At 45.9% G+C, this 16,382-nt stretch overlaps 1 protein-coding gene across 1 annotated transcript; it reads right to left on the bottom strand.

Annotated features, from left to right (window-relative positions):
• Window positions 1-5,326: 5,326 nt before the first annotated feature.
• On the bottom strand, window positions 5,327-7,388 carry LOC133901755 (U-box domain-containing protein 39-like). Its single transcript, XM_062343232.1, has one exon. It carries the CDS (start codon window positions 7,156-7,158, stop codon window positions 5,470-5,472), a length of 1,689 nt encoding a protein of 562 aa, XP_062199216.1. The 5' UTR covers window positions 7,159-7,388; the 3' UTR covers window positions 5,327-5,469.
• Window positions 7,389-16,382: the final 8,994 nt, after the last annotated feature.

Raw genomic sequence — 16,382 nt, 5'->3', positions numbered from 1 at the left:
TTATCATAAGAGAAGCATCTGGTCAGATCATAGCAGCAAGAGCAGGGAAAGTTCAGAATGTTGGAGATGCATTCACAGCGGAGCTACATGCGGTTCGAGAAGCTATTAGTCTGGCTAATCAACTGGGAATTGGTAATCTAGTTATAGAATCCGATGCCCTGGTGCTTGTTCAGACACTTCAAGGAAGAAGTACAGATGCTTCGGCTGTGGCAGTCACCGTCCAGGAGGTAAAATTTCTGATGAACACCTGCTTCCAAAAGTGCAAAATCCAGCACTGTAATCGTCTTTGTAACGCCGCTGCGCATCAGCTAGCTAAATTTGGAGTGAGTAATGATGTAAACCCTTTGTGCTCTTGAGAATTTGAGGTACCAGGGTGTGTATCTGTAATAGTTGCAGGTGAGATTCTTGCACAAGTTGAGTAATACAGTCCCTGTGCTTAAAAAAAAAAAGTAGTGGTGGTGTATATGCAAGCGGCACATGCCATTGCTACGTGTAACCTGATAATGTTAATTTTCTTTCAACTGCATTGTTCTTTCCATCCTCGGACAACCATTATCAAATGGAGCACATAGTTGCTAGGCAGGTTCCAGCTATTCTACGGACCTTGATGCTGTAAACGTGTGGCAGGCATCGAGTGGGCTAACCAACGGGCATGCACTTGAATCCATTCCTCGATCAGGCACTGGCAAACCTGGCATCCTTTGCAGAGTAGCAGTCCTGCTTTCACTGGAGCCATCCTTGAGGACGCCTATGTGAACGAGACGAAGGAATGGATCGGCCCATTCAATTCCATGCCGCCGGTGGGATTGACGACGGACAGAGACGCGCCTCTAACCCCGCGCGGCCGCTCTGCTGGCGTGCATCCGTCGCCCATCGGCATTATTACCAAAGCCGTGTCCCCTGCTGAACTTGTCCCTCTTTCAATAGGATGCGTTTGCAGCTACGACAAAAGCCGGCTTGAAACGCCGCTGAATGCCTGAATCTATTGTTGATGCAGCCTCTCTCTCTCGTACACGCAAGGCTCCTCGAACGCCGTCGCGCTGCTACGCGAGTCCTTTTTGGTCCCTCGGTGCTCGGCGGTGGCGAGCTCGATGGATCACCTGCAGCTAACCCAAACCGAACTCACTCACTCCGCTGCGTGCACGATGATCAGTCGGTTCCCGTCTCACCTTTCGGGCATGGAGCAGAGATCAGGGACCCCACTCTCAGACGCGCACGCAGCTCGGCCCGGCCCGGCCTGGAATGGAATGGAACCGCATGCACCTGCAGACAAACGAGCTGTGAAAAAGCTTCTGTGTCATGTGGCGCGCCAACGACAGGACGGAGCGCCCCTGGCGTCACGCATCCGCTGACTAATGTGGCTTTGCATGCCCCGGCATCCTGCTTGTGCCGACGCGCGCATCGTTAGACCAGGGCACGCACACTCGAGTGGTCTCGACGCTCAAGAGTACGGCCGGTCCTTGCAGGCTCAGTCAAGTGGTAATACCACTACTACTTGTACTACTAGTACTAGAAAGTTTTCCCTAATCGTTACGTTAGGTACTCTAGTGCATTCACTCCGATGGTCGTGCACGATGAACAGACAACCTAGCCCTAGCGTTTCATATGAATCCTTTGACCGTCAAGAAATTGCAGGTGCATGGGGACAAGTTATCTCTAACAGATATTTTAAAAATTTATCATTTATAATACTATTATATTATTTCTTAATATTATTACAGTATTTTCTATTTTTTTTATCTCTAACAACTACTATATTTCCTACTTTCTATTACTCTCTTCCTCCTTTCAGACTCACGTGTCAATCTCTAGAAACAGTGCTGTGGCAGCCGGTTTCCTTCCACAAATTTGCGGCTAACTACCCCCGTCAGCATCCCTGTAGCGCAACTGTAGAGGTGGAAACGGCATCTGTTGGAACTGATTTGCGGTGAATTCTATCAGTATTCTTCACTGTAGTGCAACCGTAGAACTCAAAACCGCACCTGTTGGAGTTAGTCTCACCATGAGGTCTTTGTCTACGTCCAGGCGTCCAAAGTGGCCGAGACGTTTGCTGGCAGAGGTTGGCCAGAGCTCGTTGTCATTCTTTAGTCTAAAGTCAACCTACCCGCTTCTGTTCAGTAGCAGTACACTAAACAACCTGGCTTCAGACAAACAAAAGTGCAGCACTACTGCATGCACCACATCACTTGACACAGAATTAGCCCTACCAAAAATGTTCCTTTGCCACCAACTCACATGCAAGGCCCTATCGCAAACGCTTACTTGCAAACACGCTCAAGGCGTGGCTATCCAATCCATGTATTCCCAAGTACAGTACCCAAGCAACAGTAGCAATGGCATGCTTGTAGCAATGGCATACTTAGATTCCAAACAAAGCATGGCGACGAACGGGTCCGGCCGGCCAAACACTGTTGCGAGCAAGCTCGATCCCGGCTAGTTTGGTCAGCGTCTTCTTTCGACGATCACGTCTCGTCCGGTCCGGCCTGCCAACTCTGTCCCACGACCCCCTCGCATGGCGGCAACGCATCTAGCGTGGACATTGCACGGCAGCTGTCCGAGAAACAAAAGGATTTGTTTGTTGCACTCCATGGTTAGGTGTGATTTACTCTTAAACTTTCAGGTGTTAGATTTCAATCGACCTTTTTCTGTTGCAAAATGCACACCATTTTCTTAGAAGTACTTCAGGTATGCTATATTTTTTTCTAGTTACCAGCCGTGGTTATCAACAGATAGTGACTGTCTGACTAAAAGGTTTATCTGAGCCAATGACTTCTCGTGTGAACATGGAGTAAACGATTTTGGTTTCGAGATAAAAAAAAATGAGAAGACTTTGGTTTCCAATTTCAAAAGAATTTGTTCCGTTAGTTCACACACACAAAAAAAAATTGTTCTCAGAAATGGGCTCGGGCAAGAAACACTCCTCCAAAGAAACAAAAAATCAAAAGAAATGATTATAGTCAATGGTATCTGTCAAAGCTAAATTCGGCTGATTAAGATACAGAGTAGTCAGAAAGGACAGGTGAATAGTAAAAATAGGTGTTTATTTTTTGAAAAAAAAATATAGCCATTGCCAACTTTCACCCATAGTCTTGCTCGTGTTACAGCTTCGACATTACAGTTCACCCCTATTTGTCGGATCTTTCAACACCCTGCATCCGCGCTACCCTAGCATACTTACCTCCCCGCCACTAACATTGGCCTACCGGCCATCCTTCACTGCCCCACCCTACGTCCGTCTCCTCCGTCAGACCGGTTTGCTTTCCCAAACATTTCTCTAAACCTAGAAAACACACCAGTGATCTAAACCCTCCTCCCTAACCTAACACACTATGGACCTTAAAACCCCCTTCCGGAATCTAAACCTCTCTGGCTGTCGTTGGTTGATTCACACTAATTTAGGACGAGTGATAAAAAAAAAAATCATCTCCATACTCTCTGTGAAGTCACAGGCAACATCTAGGAGTCACGCAAGCGACGGAGACGATGCTAAAAAGGTCAAGCTTGCACTGCACAGGAGGACCTACATAGAAAGGTGGAACACTTGACTGACATAAAAGGCACTGGCACGGCCTTCTCTGTGGTGTATTGAGTAAAAGATATTCTAGCAAATAGACTCTCCCAAAGATATAACAGTTTGGAGGTATTTTTTAAAAATTGGTTGGTCGCACAATTAGGTTATAGTTTTTATAACTGGTATAAGATATATGTGATCAGTCTTCTTGCACGATCATATAAACCCGCGACCAATCTTACTGGTCATATGGCCGGATCTGACACAATATGTCATATCGCAATTATTGACATCTACTTAAGTGTTTTTTTTCCCATATGCAAACTCCAGTGGACGAAATCATGAACGATGTAGAGAGGTCTTTTCCCGTCTCGTAGCATTAAATACTACGAAGTGAGACTTTTGCAGGTCGATGCGGTGCAGCATGACAGATGAGACGTTGTCAGCAGGCCAATCAAGCAAGTAGTTGGGGACGGTCCTCCATAATGGTAGCTTGGGTTAGATATTAGGATGAGTAAAATTTTCTGTTTGGACCCACACGTAAGTTCTTCTCCTTTCTACTATATAAAGGGATGAAGATCCCATTTGTAAGAAAAGAAAGATGAAGTCTGACAGTCATCTAGAACTATCTCTGTAACTAATTGAAATCCTCCATAACACAACAAACATGATGTATGATTATTATCCTCTAGGAGGTCTGAACTTGTGTAACTCCCTGTGTCCTGAATCCATCATACGTGCACATATCGATTCTTGAAATACCATTCAAGCACCCACTGTCCAAAATACTCCGAAATCATTATTAGGAACTAAACCCTCTAAAAAAACAAAAATTCAAAAGAAATGATTATAGTCAATGGTATCTATCAAAGCTAAACTCGGTACTAACTGATTAAGATCCAGAGTAGTCAGGAACAATAGGAGAATAAAAAAAGACGAATGCTAAAAGATAGGTGTCTATTTTTCGAAAAGAAATTCAACTGGTGGCTATGAGCCATTGCCAACCTCCACCCACAGCCTCGCTTGCGCTATAGCTCCAGCGCCGCAACTCGCCCCTGCCTGCCAGATCCTCCGCCGTTGTCTGCATCCGCGCTAACCTAGTGTTGTTACCTCCCCACCATCAACATTGTCCTACCGGCCATCCTTCGCCGTCCCACCCCTATGTCCACCTCTTTCATCGAACCGGCATGCTTCCCTGAACATTCATCTCAGCTCACGAAGCACATCAGCGATCCCAGAACCTACTCCCCCAAACGTAGCATACCGGCCACCTTAAAACCTCCTCCCGGAACCTAAACCTCCCTGCCGTCGTTGCTTGATTCACACTAATTTAGGAAGCGTGATAAAAAAAAAAAAGAATCATCTACATACTCTCTGTGAAGTCACAGGCAACATCTAGGAATCACGCAAGCGACGGAGACGATGCTTAAAAGGTCAAGCTTGCACTGCACAGGAGGACCTACAAAGAATGGTGGAACACTGTGACTGACACAAAAGGCACAGGCATGGCCTTCTATGTCCATCTCAAGATTAAGGAAAAGGATGAGCTCCATGTCTGGAATCTGGATCCGCCCACCAGCAGCCAAGATCGACATCTCCAGCGCTGATCGAACAAGGTACAGCAAAGAAATCCATTGATCTTGCAATAGCCGATTTTACAGTACTGGTGGAGAGTTGATCTTGCAACAGCCGAATTTTAGCCCCAGATGAGAGCCGATTTTTAGCACCAGATGAGAGAGCATTTTCGACGGATTAGTCCCAGGACGCGAGTTCGGAGATCGCACGAGCACGAATGCTTCATTTCACGCATCACAGTTCCAAAAACCAAGGGCGTTTTTCATCGTCTGACACGGCACAAATGTCTTACAGATAGTAACGCTGTGAACCTAAAGCAAGCAATTTTACATACAAAACATGGCGGGATGGAATAGGATCATCGATCGCGGAGGAGGATCGTTTCAGAACTCGGCGGTGTTGCCGCAGGACGAGACCCCGACCTCGCGCTGCCGGCGCCGGAACGACATGAGCCCGTCCGACACGATGCTTCCGCCGCAGTCGTCGCCCTCGCCGTACTCCAGGCTGCTGCCGGTCAGGTCGTTGCCGTCGTCCTCGTCCAGGTCGCCAAGCATGGCGCGGAGGGTCTTCCTCGCCATCTCGCGCCGGACGCCGCCGGGCGCGCCCTCGTCGGCCACGCGACGGAGCGCCCGGTCCGCGCCGGCGGCGCGCGCCAGGCCGCGGAACCGGAGGCTGCCGCGGCTCATGGCGTACATTGCCGCCACGCACCACTCCTCGAGGTCCGCGCTGCCGCTGCCGCTGCGGTTGGCGGCGGCGTCGTGGGAAGAGGAAAGGATGCCCGCGACGGCCGCCACGGCGCCCGCGTCCATCAGCGCGGCGCGGCCCTCCGCGCAGGCGCAGACGTTGCAGACCACCATGAGCGCCAGCCTGCGGATCGGGGTCGGCTCGGCGGCGCTGGACGCGACGGTGAGCAGGGCCTTGGGCGCACCCGGGAAGCGCGCGATCTTGGTCTGGTTGACGGCGGCGAGGGAGAGGTGGTACAACGCCATCCCGGCGTCGCGGCGCGCGCGCGCGGGGTTACCGGGGTAGGTGAGGAGGTCGAGGAGGGGAGGCACCGCGCCGAGCACGCCGATGGCGGCGCGATTGTCCTCGTTGAGCGCCAGGCCGAACAGCGACCCCGCCGCGTGCTCCCGCGCCTCGGCCGCGGAGGCGCCCGAGCGGAGAACCTCCACGAGCGCCGGTACCGCGCCGGCCCGCACGATGCGGACCTTGTTCGCCGGCTCGAGGGAGAGGTTGACCAGCGCCGCGGTCGCGTCGACCCGCGCGGCGGCGTGCCGCGGGAGCAGCAGCACGCGCCGCAGCGCGCCGAGCAGCCGTGGACTGCACAGCGCGCGCCGCCGCTCAGCGCTCTCCCGCGTGGCCTCCCGGAGCGAGGCCATCGCCGCCGCCACCACCCCCTCCTCGTCCGCTTCCATCACCTTGGCAACCACCTCGTCCTCCAACGGGTCAACCGCTGCCGTCTCCACCTCCACCTCCTTGATTATCCTCTTCTGCGGTGCCTCCTTCACGGGCCTCCCGTCCACCTCCTCCTCCGCCGCGGTGATCTCCGAGGACGATCCGTACGACGACGTCGACGCCGGCGACGAGTAGGACGAGTTGGACGAGCTGGCCATCGCCGCGCGCCTAGTTGTCCTGACAGACTTGGCGGCGGCCGGGGGCATCGAGCGCAGGACGGCCTCCCGGGCGGCCTCGGCCGACGGCGGTGTCGGCACCGCCCGGCCGGATCGCGCGCACCATGTGCCGATGGCCGCCTTGAGCGCCGAGTTAGGTATCATCGTGTCGGCACCCCCGGACTCAACGCCGGGGGGCAAGAACGCCAGCTCCGCGCTGGCCTGGAGGCACGCCCGCTCGTACGTCTGCCCGGACGGCAGGATCACCGGGTCCGCCATCAGCGCGCCCGAGACCGGGCACACGAACTCCGGCGGCACGGCCTCCTCCGCCCACGCCTCAGGCCGCGCCGGCGAGCAGGGAGGCGGTGCTGCGGGCAACGACTCGGAAGAGAACGGCGACGAGGGCGCGCTGCCGGCGCGGTGGAATGGCAGCTTCCAGCGCCGCGGACGCGCCGCACCCATGGACCGGCGTGTGGTCGCGAGGGAGTATGTATACCTAGCTCAGCGGCGGCGGAAGAAGGGCGCTTTTGCTGCGGTGGCCATGTCTTTGCTTGTTTCTTCCCCTTTGCTTTTGGGGTTTGGGTGCTTTGTGGCTTGTCTGGGACTGGGAGTGAGGTGCGCGCTTGCTTGGTTTTATGCGCCGGGGGAGAGAGACGAGAGGCGGAGGGGGAGGAGCCTCCTTTTGGAGCCTTAGCCTGGAAGGGATCGCTCGGTCGCGATGAGCTTCACTCAACACTCACTGCCGGGAGTGCGGTTTTGGCTCGGTTTCGCTTCGGTGCGTGCGTGATGGATCCTTTGACTTCAAAGGTACGCCGTGAACCGTTAGATCGTATATGGATGGACATGATTTGATACTACTATTTACCACTCGCAATAATTTCACCGAGGTGAAGCAACGGATATCCTCTGATTTTACTCCACTATGAGTATTGATCGAAAATGGATAGACCAGATTTAGCGCACCTCATAGTTCACTGTGCGTCGCAGACTTTACGCCTGTAAAGTCAGGAGATCCGGATCTCTGGCTGGTGCGGTGCGGTCGCGTTGGTTGGGACCTGGGTGAATCGGTTTGGCTGGACGGGGGTCGTTTAGTCAGGTAGACGGGTGGAATACGGTTGCCATGTCGGGGGCTGGGGACGGGGAGTGAGCTCAGCCGAGCCAAGTAGTTATGGACCTCGTCATCTGGTTTGTTGCTCGCTGGTTGACCCGGTAGAATCCGCTTAGCTTAGGTACCGTAGATATGCACGTACGGAGTATACATTGTTCATAATTTTCTACGTTGACATGGTAAATGTGCGTGAAAAACAACATGTCTTTAAGATGTCAACGTCTCAGCAGCAATAGTGTCATTGCGTGAGATTGTTTTCGTCTGCCTGCCTACTTCTGAAGATGAAGGACAGGAATTCCCTAGTAAAATCCCCCAGCTACCCTGTAGCAGCAAGAGCTTCTGGCAGGAATTGACCGGAGGAGTGAAGTGAATGGAACGAAGAGCCGAGTGAGTCCGAACACCAGTTTGGCGCGTAGCCCCGTCTCTGTGCGTCAGGGAATCTGACACATGTGAGCAGCGGCGGTTACTATCAGGGATGCAGTGTACACTGGAGTAGCTCCTACTGTACTCCGTACTTGTTTTTTTAGACCCGGCTGCTGTCAATGTGGGCAGCGATTTGGTGGCACTTTTGTTTCTTGCGATTCAAGTGTGCTCGTCGCCCGCCTGGTCAATGCACGCACACTATCGATCGCTTGTCATCGCTGAATTGTTGTTTTGGAGGTTAGTCCACCTGGTTCAGCGTGATAGGCTACAACCAGCGATGCAGATGACAGGTCACTTTGAGCCATTGAGCGCTCTGCCTGTGCTGATTGGTATATGTTACGATGGGCCCGGAATGTGATTGCTAGTGGCATTGAGTAGTAAGATCATCTCTAATGGTTCTTTTTCAGGACTAGAATTTTTTTATCATGGATTTTTGTTTTTTTCAGCGTTTCAACGGTTTTTTTTTATGGTTCCCGTCACGAAGGAGTTCTTAAGCTCATTTTCTTCAGGACGGGATTCTCTCACATTTCTCTTTAAGATTCTTCTCGAAAGGAAGCTGTTGAAAATGAGAGAAAATAAAAAAAATAGAAACGAAGAAAAGAATCGAGAAGGGAATGAAATAAAGAGAATATATTAAGAGATGGTCGTCACCACTTATTTAATTCGACACGGCTGGTATGAGCTTATTTCTTGCTACAAACTGGACTCGTGAACTGGGATTGTATCCAGCATAAGAAAGGACCATCAAGTTACAAGGGGCTAAACCATGTTCGCTTGCAATAGAACCAAGGTTAAAACAAGTTTCAGATTCCTGGTTCTTTTATCACAAGAGAAGTGTTCGACTTTGTACCGCATCAAGATCTAACCCCTTCCAAGGCTTTGCTTGGAACGTGAGAATTTCACATGATTTCTAAAAAATATTGTACTGTTTCATATGAAATTTCTGCTAGCTACTGTAAAATCATTATGTTCCAAACGGGCCCTAAATAATTTAGTCCATCACTCTTTACCAACCCGGTATAAAACTACTAACTACTACTACTACCACCGTTGGTTGGTAGCTGACTAGTGGTGGTAGTACTTTGGGGCTAAATAATCACCCCCAATTACTTGCAAAGGCAGGTTCTCGTCTGGATTCTTTTTCCCAGCTCCCCCTTGTCTCTTGTTGTCAATAGCATTACATGTCGTATTCTAAAAAATAAAGGCGTTCCGTATCATAATCCCTGTGGAGTTGTGGTCACTGAAAATGGATCTTGTCTTGTAGAACAGTGCTATACCAGCACTAAGTAAGGGCTTGGTCGATCTCTTTCTGCTTAAGGGCGTTCAGGGTTTATTCCTTGGAATGGCAGTAGCACATGTTCCCTTTCACAAACAAAGGCTCCTGATTCCACTTGGTCTCCTGTTCATTTGAGTATTACCCAACCATGTGTTCTGCTTGATACTATGCTCAAAGAAATCCGTTACAGTAACGAGGCTGTACATTATATACCCAATGCTTTGTGCCTTGAGCATGCAAAGTATTTTTTCTAAATGAAACGTGTGTGTGAACCACGAGGACACCAATTATAGCAATCTTGCTGCGTATCACGTAAAAAACACAAACATGTTAAACCTTGGTTTCTGCTTCTAATAACCTGACACTTGAGCTAATAATAATCGTGGTGTTTGGCCATATTTCTTTCTCTCTCTTTAGCAACGTGTAATATCGAGAATTCCTCCTCGTAAGGCACCTGGAGCCATTGGAGGTACCGTTCATGCTTCTCGTGTTACAGTACTAGCTTAGGTCCACTGGGGACCGAGAGGTCGAGCCTTACCTGACAAGGCTGGCTGCAGAGCTCAGCCAAACAGCATAAATTCATCTTCAGTAGCTATCTCAAAATTTTATTCTCAAAAATATTATTATAATATCTTTTATTTTTTTCATCTCCAACAACTACCCTATTTCTATCTTTTACTACTTTTTTTCTCCCTCCAAATCCACTGCCAGCATCTGTAAACAGTACTACTATAGTATTGCTATAATGTTTTCCTCCCTCCAGATCCACTGGCAACCCTATAAACAGTACAGCTACAGTATCCAGCGAGATTGCCCACTGTACTCTCCGCAACACTGTAGCAGTACTGTACCAGATAGGGGATCTGAGAACAATTTCCTTGCGGGGGTACTGTAGCACTGGGGATCTGCTGGGAACCAATTTCTTTGCGAGGTACTGTAGCACGGGATACCTCCACTGCTGCTGGAGATGCCCCCAATATACTGTGCAAGTATGCGGCTCTCGACGTGACCACATCAAATTGATGATGATAATCCTTCCATGTACACAGTGCGGACGAGAGAAATCAGATAAGGGCTCATCCATCTCTTCCTCTTCTTTTTCTTCCTCTTCCTGTTCTCCCCCGGATCCGCCCCTACTTGCACAGTATATCGATCGGGCTCCTGCTTCAAAATAACATATTCATCGAACAACTTAATTGACGACATGACTTCATATATTCTCCAGTGAAGTCATGATAAAGGGCTGCCTCTGTGTTTGATGCATACCCATCATCCGACGTTCTTCGCGCCAACGCAAAGGGCGCGTCCAATCGATGCATCCATCGAGCTCATACAGCAGCATTGCATGGCTCTGTCGAGCAGAGATTCCCATCATGGCTTGGCTCCTTGCGGCACACAGGTAACTGGTGAAGGGGATCCGTCAGATTCCATCCAGTTGCTGAAGCCATGCCACTGTACATGCGCCTTGCACGGATCGAGGAGCGAGCAGCACAAATCATTCCACGCATTGCTGGGCCATTCCAGCAACCACAGCCGGTGATTATGGCATGTGTTGAACCTGGCTGCCAGATGAGGCAGGCAGCAGCAAAGGCAGCCCAAAAGCAGGCAGAGCTTTATTGCAAGCCAGGTGCACGCTGAATGATATAGTTCAAAAGTTTCAGCAGTTCACACCAACATCTACATATCCTCTTAACCTTTTCTCTTTCCTTTTCACACCAACACATTATTATTCCCCAAGTGCATGTAAAAGAATTAAGCCATATCTAATATATATATATGGTCATCACTTCTTTTTTCGAAACTAAGGTATATTGTCGCTTCTGGAAAAAGCAAGAACCTAACAGGATATGTATATATTTTTTAGATGATATGTATATATAACCAGTGCTCTAATTTGTTCAGGAATACTAGCACACAGCCGTGCATTTTTCTACTTGTGTTGCAAAGCGAGGACTGCGACATCTGCTTTAGATACAAGAGGTACGCTTGTCGACATGGACACAAATGCTTTTCCTAATTCCACAATCCTGTGTATACCCACAGAATACGGTTTCTTGGTTTACTTTTAGGTTTGTGCTTGGAAAAAGCCTAGCTACACTATAATAAAAATCATCATTGTCAGTTCAAAATTAACATCACTGTCGGTTTTTAAACTGACAGTGAATTAATAACAGTGATAATTTATAATTATCATTACCGATTTGGCAATGATAATAAATATCACTTGATTTAAGCTTTGAACCAGCAGTGATAACCATACTGTTACTGTTGGTTAATAATATGAATTAGCATGATAACCACTATCACTGCTGATTCAAGTCATAAACTGACAATGATAATCCTTTCAGATGTGCAAAAATAATCTACTATGAACTCTTCAGCATGTGGATATGTCTTAAATTTGATGTCAAACTTAAGACAGAAACTCCATGCCAAAATGTTCGTGATAGAGTATTTTGTGTAGCTAAATCTAAAAATAGAAATAAATGTTGTGAAGATGTTGTACCAAGAGCTCTTCAGATGTTCTACATCAAAAAGCTACTGATACAGCAACCATGCCCCATTTGTTATACATCTTGCGTGTTAGCCGACTGAATTTACTGTCCGAGAGAATGACAATAGTAAACCTAAACCAATAGCAAAAGCACAATATTTAACGTTCAAATTTAGTTTGAAGCGACTGTGTTTTTTGCCATTCTTTTAGATCTATCTATTGCCACAAATATCTTCACACAACATTCACGCAATAGAGATGTGGAGAGAGGAGATGAGGAAACAAAGAAGGCGCGTGGCTGTGTATTGGCTCAAGAGATGGTAGGCTCGACGAACATACGCGCGGTGGCTACCTACTCGGACAGGAGATGGTGAGAGGAGACTGCGGTGAGAGGAATGAGACTATGAAGGCGTGCGTTGGCTCGGGAGACGTCGGGCTCGACGAACAGTGACTACGGCGAGAAGCTCGTGTGAGTGGTGTTGAAGCGATGCAATAGGGGTAGAGGCAGTCACAGTGAAGATGCTCAATAACTAACACTCCACTTTGACCGTCACTACCCCTCAAGAGCGACTTCGGAGAGAGCGAAATGAAAGATAGGCACAGCTCAGGGAAACGAGTTCAATTTATAAAAAAATTATCGCTGCTGGTTGAGAATATGAACCGATAATGATAATAATTAACACCGCTGGTTCGTCGTCCTCAATTATTGCTCTGCCAGTGTAGCTTACGAACCGGCAATAATAAAAATTATCACTATCAGTTTGTAATACGAACCGGCAGAGATAAATACTATCACTACAGGTTATTAAAGGCACATCTTTTTTAAGAACTAATAACGATAAATATTTATCATTGCTGATTTGAAATACAAACCTGTTGAGATAAATATTATCACGACTGGATATTAAGGACACGTCTTTCAAGAACCAGCAATGATAATTTGAACATTATTGCTAGTTCGTGTTACGAACCATTAATGATAATCACTATCACTACTGGTTCTTGCTGGTATGATTTTTTCCTCGTCTAAAGGTTAAAGACCGACAGTGAAAAAGGAACGTGGATGATATTTTCTGTAATAATACTACAATACTTCAATCATGCACCTTATTATAGTGGTTTCACTTTCGAACCATTTGATTTTTCGTGGATAGAAAAAGGTGATGTTGCATGTACGTGCATCAGGGCAACATACGAGTAAAGAAGTGAATTTGGGCACGGTAAAAATCCAAAATTAGATAATATATATGACCATATTTACCAAAATAGATAATATATCATCGTATTTATAATTTTAGTGTTCGTATTCGGCACTTTATTTACCGAAAATTGATTTTCGGTACACCATACCCTGAAAATGCTATATTCAGCACACGGTGTGCCGAATATAGCACTGTAGCACTCGTATTCGGCATACGGTGTGTAAAAATAGGATACAGTGTCATATTCGGCACACCATGTGACGTATAGCCGGGCATGAACAGTGTCACGTATGAACAGTAACATCAGCGCGTTTGAATTTCGCTTTCCCTCTTCTTCTAAACGGTTGTCTTCTGTTACTCCAAAAATTTTAAAACGTTTTTTACGTATTCTATAATATATGTGCAACCTATTTTAATTGGATTCACCGAAAAATACTTTGTATATTTTAAACTAAAATTCTCCAAAAAGACTACTTTTATAATTTGTAATAATTTTTAGTGTCTCAAATAAATTCCCAAAAGTGTAGAAAAATTCACTAATATTCTTATTATGTGATGGAATAATTTCTAAAATTATTCCGAGGCTTAGGTTATATGATAAAAAAGTGAGTTCCTGTGTAATTCTCTATTTATATAAAATGCATATAAATGGAGCATTACAAAGTAACTAACTTTTTAATCATATAACCTAGTACTCGGAATAATTTTAGAAATTATTTCATCACATAATAAGAATATTAGTGAATTTTTCTAGATTTTTGAAAATTTATTTAAGACACTAACAATTATTACAAGTTATAAAAGTAGTCTTTTTTTGGAGAATTTTAGTTTAAAATATACAAATGATTTTATGGGTGAATACAATTAAAATGGGTTGCACATGGATTATGGAACATATAAATTTTTTTAAAATTTTTTTGGAGTAACAGAAGACCACCGTTTTGAAAAAGAGCGAAAGAGAAATTCAAACGCGCTGATGTTACTGTTCATACACGACATCATGTGCCGAATATGGCAATGTAACCCCTTTTCGACACACCGTGTGCCGAATACGGTGCTACAGTACCATATTCGGCATATTGTGTACCGAATATGGCATTTTTGGTAAATAATGTGCCGAATACGAATGCTAAAATTGTAAATACGACGATATGTTGTTTATTTCGGTAAATATGAACATGTATATTGTCTAATTTTGGATTTTTGCTTGAAACATCTGGTGCAAAGAAGTGAAGGATACGTATGGTATTTTACCGTTGGTTGCTTTGCTAGGTATGCAGCTGATATTCTTTGAGATGGACTTGAACGTGCTTCAGTGATACACCACGTGATAGGTTAAAAAAGCACGCACGCCTTTCACATTTACATGCTGACTTGATCTTTAATAATATAAATAGTGACGGATATAGAGAAATCAGTTAGAGGATCTCATCCGTCACTATTTACCTTTTTTTTTCTTTTTCCGTTTCTTCTTCCTCTTACTCATCCATAACAAAAGAAAATTGTTAGGGATGCTAAGGGGATTTCCATTGGCGTGGAGTCCCATGATCCGCCCCTGAATGTACAATTCTTTTTTCCGGGCGACTGGATCGGATTAGCTTTGAGAATTATGGACGATTCGGCGAAAATTATTCGGAACTGTGACGCGTGTTTAATGAGAAAAAAGTCACCCCCCGCACTTCATTTTTTTCAGGAAGATGTGTGGCCATTTCATCTCTGGATATTTGATTGGCAGGGCTATTTTTATGGACTTTGGCAGGACTATGTTTTTGTTTATTTAACCAAGGAGAGACACAGCACAGAAAATATATACGTATCGTTGTTGAGCCGTGTGAAAAAGCCAGAGCTCAAGGAGTTTCATCAGGGCCATGCTAAAAGCTGTCTTGGAAGTCACTTGGAGCAAGCATGGACTGTCCCTCCATGCAAAGCTGTCTTGGTACAGCCATCATGCTCTATGCATACTATAGAATCGAGAAGGATGATTAGAGAAAAATGAATAAATATCTTACTAAATTCTTAAGAATATATAATCTTACCCATCTTAAGAAAACTTAAACGGAAGCAAAATATAGAAAGTAGCAAGTTACAATCAAGAATGTAAATTAAATCATAGCTATCATGGTTGTATATGAACCCTAGGTTCCATTAAAATCAATTCCACAGTTTATAGCTATAAAAGATTACAACTTGAAGCAAGAAATACTTTGATAAAAAGGAATAGACACCAGGGAAGAAATTCTCTAAGTTGATGATTTATAGGCAATGGAATTTAATACCCAATTATGTACGTAAATTTTATATTTCTGGTAACGAGAAGAATAACTCCAGCAAGATGAAAATTTTCAGCATAAGCACAAAAACAAAAATCACAATTAAAAACCGAAAAATTTGCAAACTTTCAAGAGAACCAATAGAGAAAAACTAGAAAGAGGTAATACAAGCATGAGAAGACAAATAAACTTAATTACTTTCAAATGTTAGTCCTATTTCAAACAAATTAAAAAAATTCTTACAAAGCTCTCACATAATACAAAAGCTAGGCACTTCTCTTTCTCTCATCTACAACTCTAGCATAATGCTCTCATATGGATAGCTTAGAGGCTCAAGTGGTTGATTTCACCTTTCTCATAGACCCACCTCTCTATTTATAGGCTTAGATTTTTTGATCCCTAACTTTTCTATATTTTTTCAAAATATTCGTCTCTTGTAGTACACTCTTACTTACCACGGAAAGTATTTTGGTTCATTTTCTCCCCCATCCATCGGACGGCCATGACATCTTTATGATTTAGCTTCGTCTTCATACAAACTTTGCGATGATGCCATGTGCACTCCACCCTTCCATGGTTTTCAGACCAAACTATGAAACCGTCTAGCATGTTTCTCAAAACGTGACTCGCTGCAGCTTGCTTTGACCCTAAGCAAGCATCCTGATATTGACACGTGTCCTCTGTCTTATGATCTTGACCGCTGGTAAGTCTCTCCCGCTCTTGATCCCTCGGACCGCCTTGTCATTTGTATCAATATCCCTTTCGCTTGATTTTATCAATATATCATCTTCATCCTTCCTTTCAAGTTTTGCTTGACTTACATGTGCACAGCTAGGGCCACTTTTGACTCCGTCCGGCCTCCTGGATCATCTAGGACCAAGCACCTCGTTTGGCCCCGATCATCCAATCTTCG

The sequence above is a fragment of the Phragmites australis genome, chromosome 20 (assembly GCF_958298935.1).
Source record: "Phragmites australis chromosome 20, lpPhrAust1.1, whole genome shotgun sequence".
In the NCBI taxonomy this organism is placed as follows: Eukaryota; Viridiplantae; Streptophyta; class Magnoliopsida; order Poales; family Poaceae; genus Phragmites; species Phragmites australis.
The sequence above is the reverse complement of the archived record's forward strand: the minus strand, read 5'-3'. Positions and strand labels throughout refer to the sequence as shown.

Excerpts from the sequence above, each read along its gene's own strand:
- LOC133901755 (XM_062343232.1), bottom strand. The coding sequence starts at position 7,158 with ATGGGTGCGGCGCGTCCGCGGCGCTGGAAGCTGCCATTCCACCGCGCC.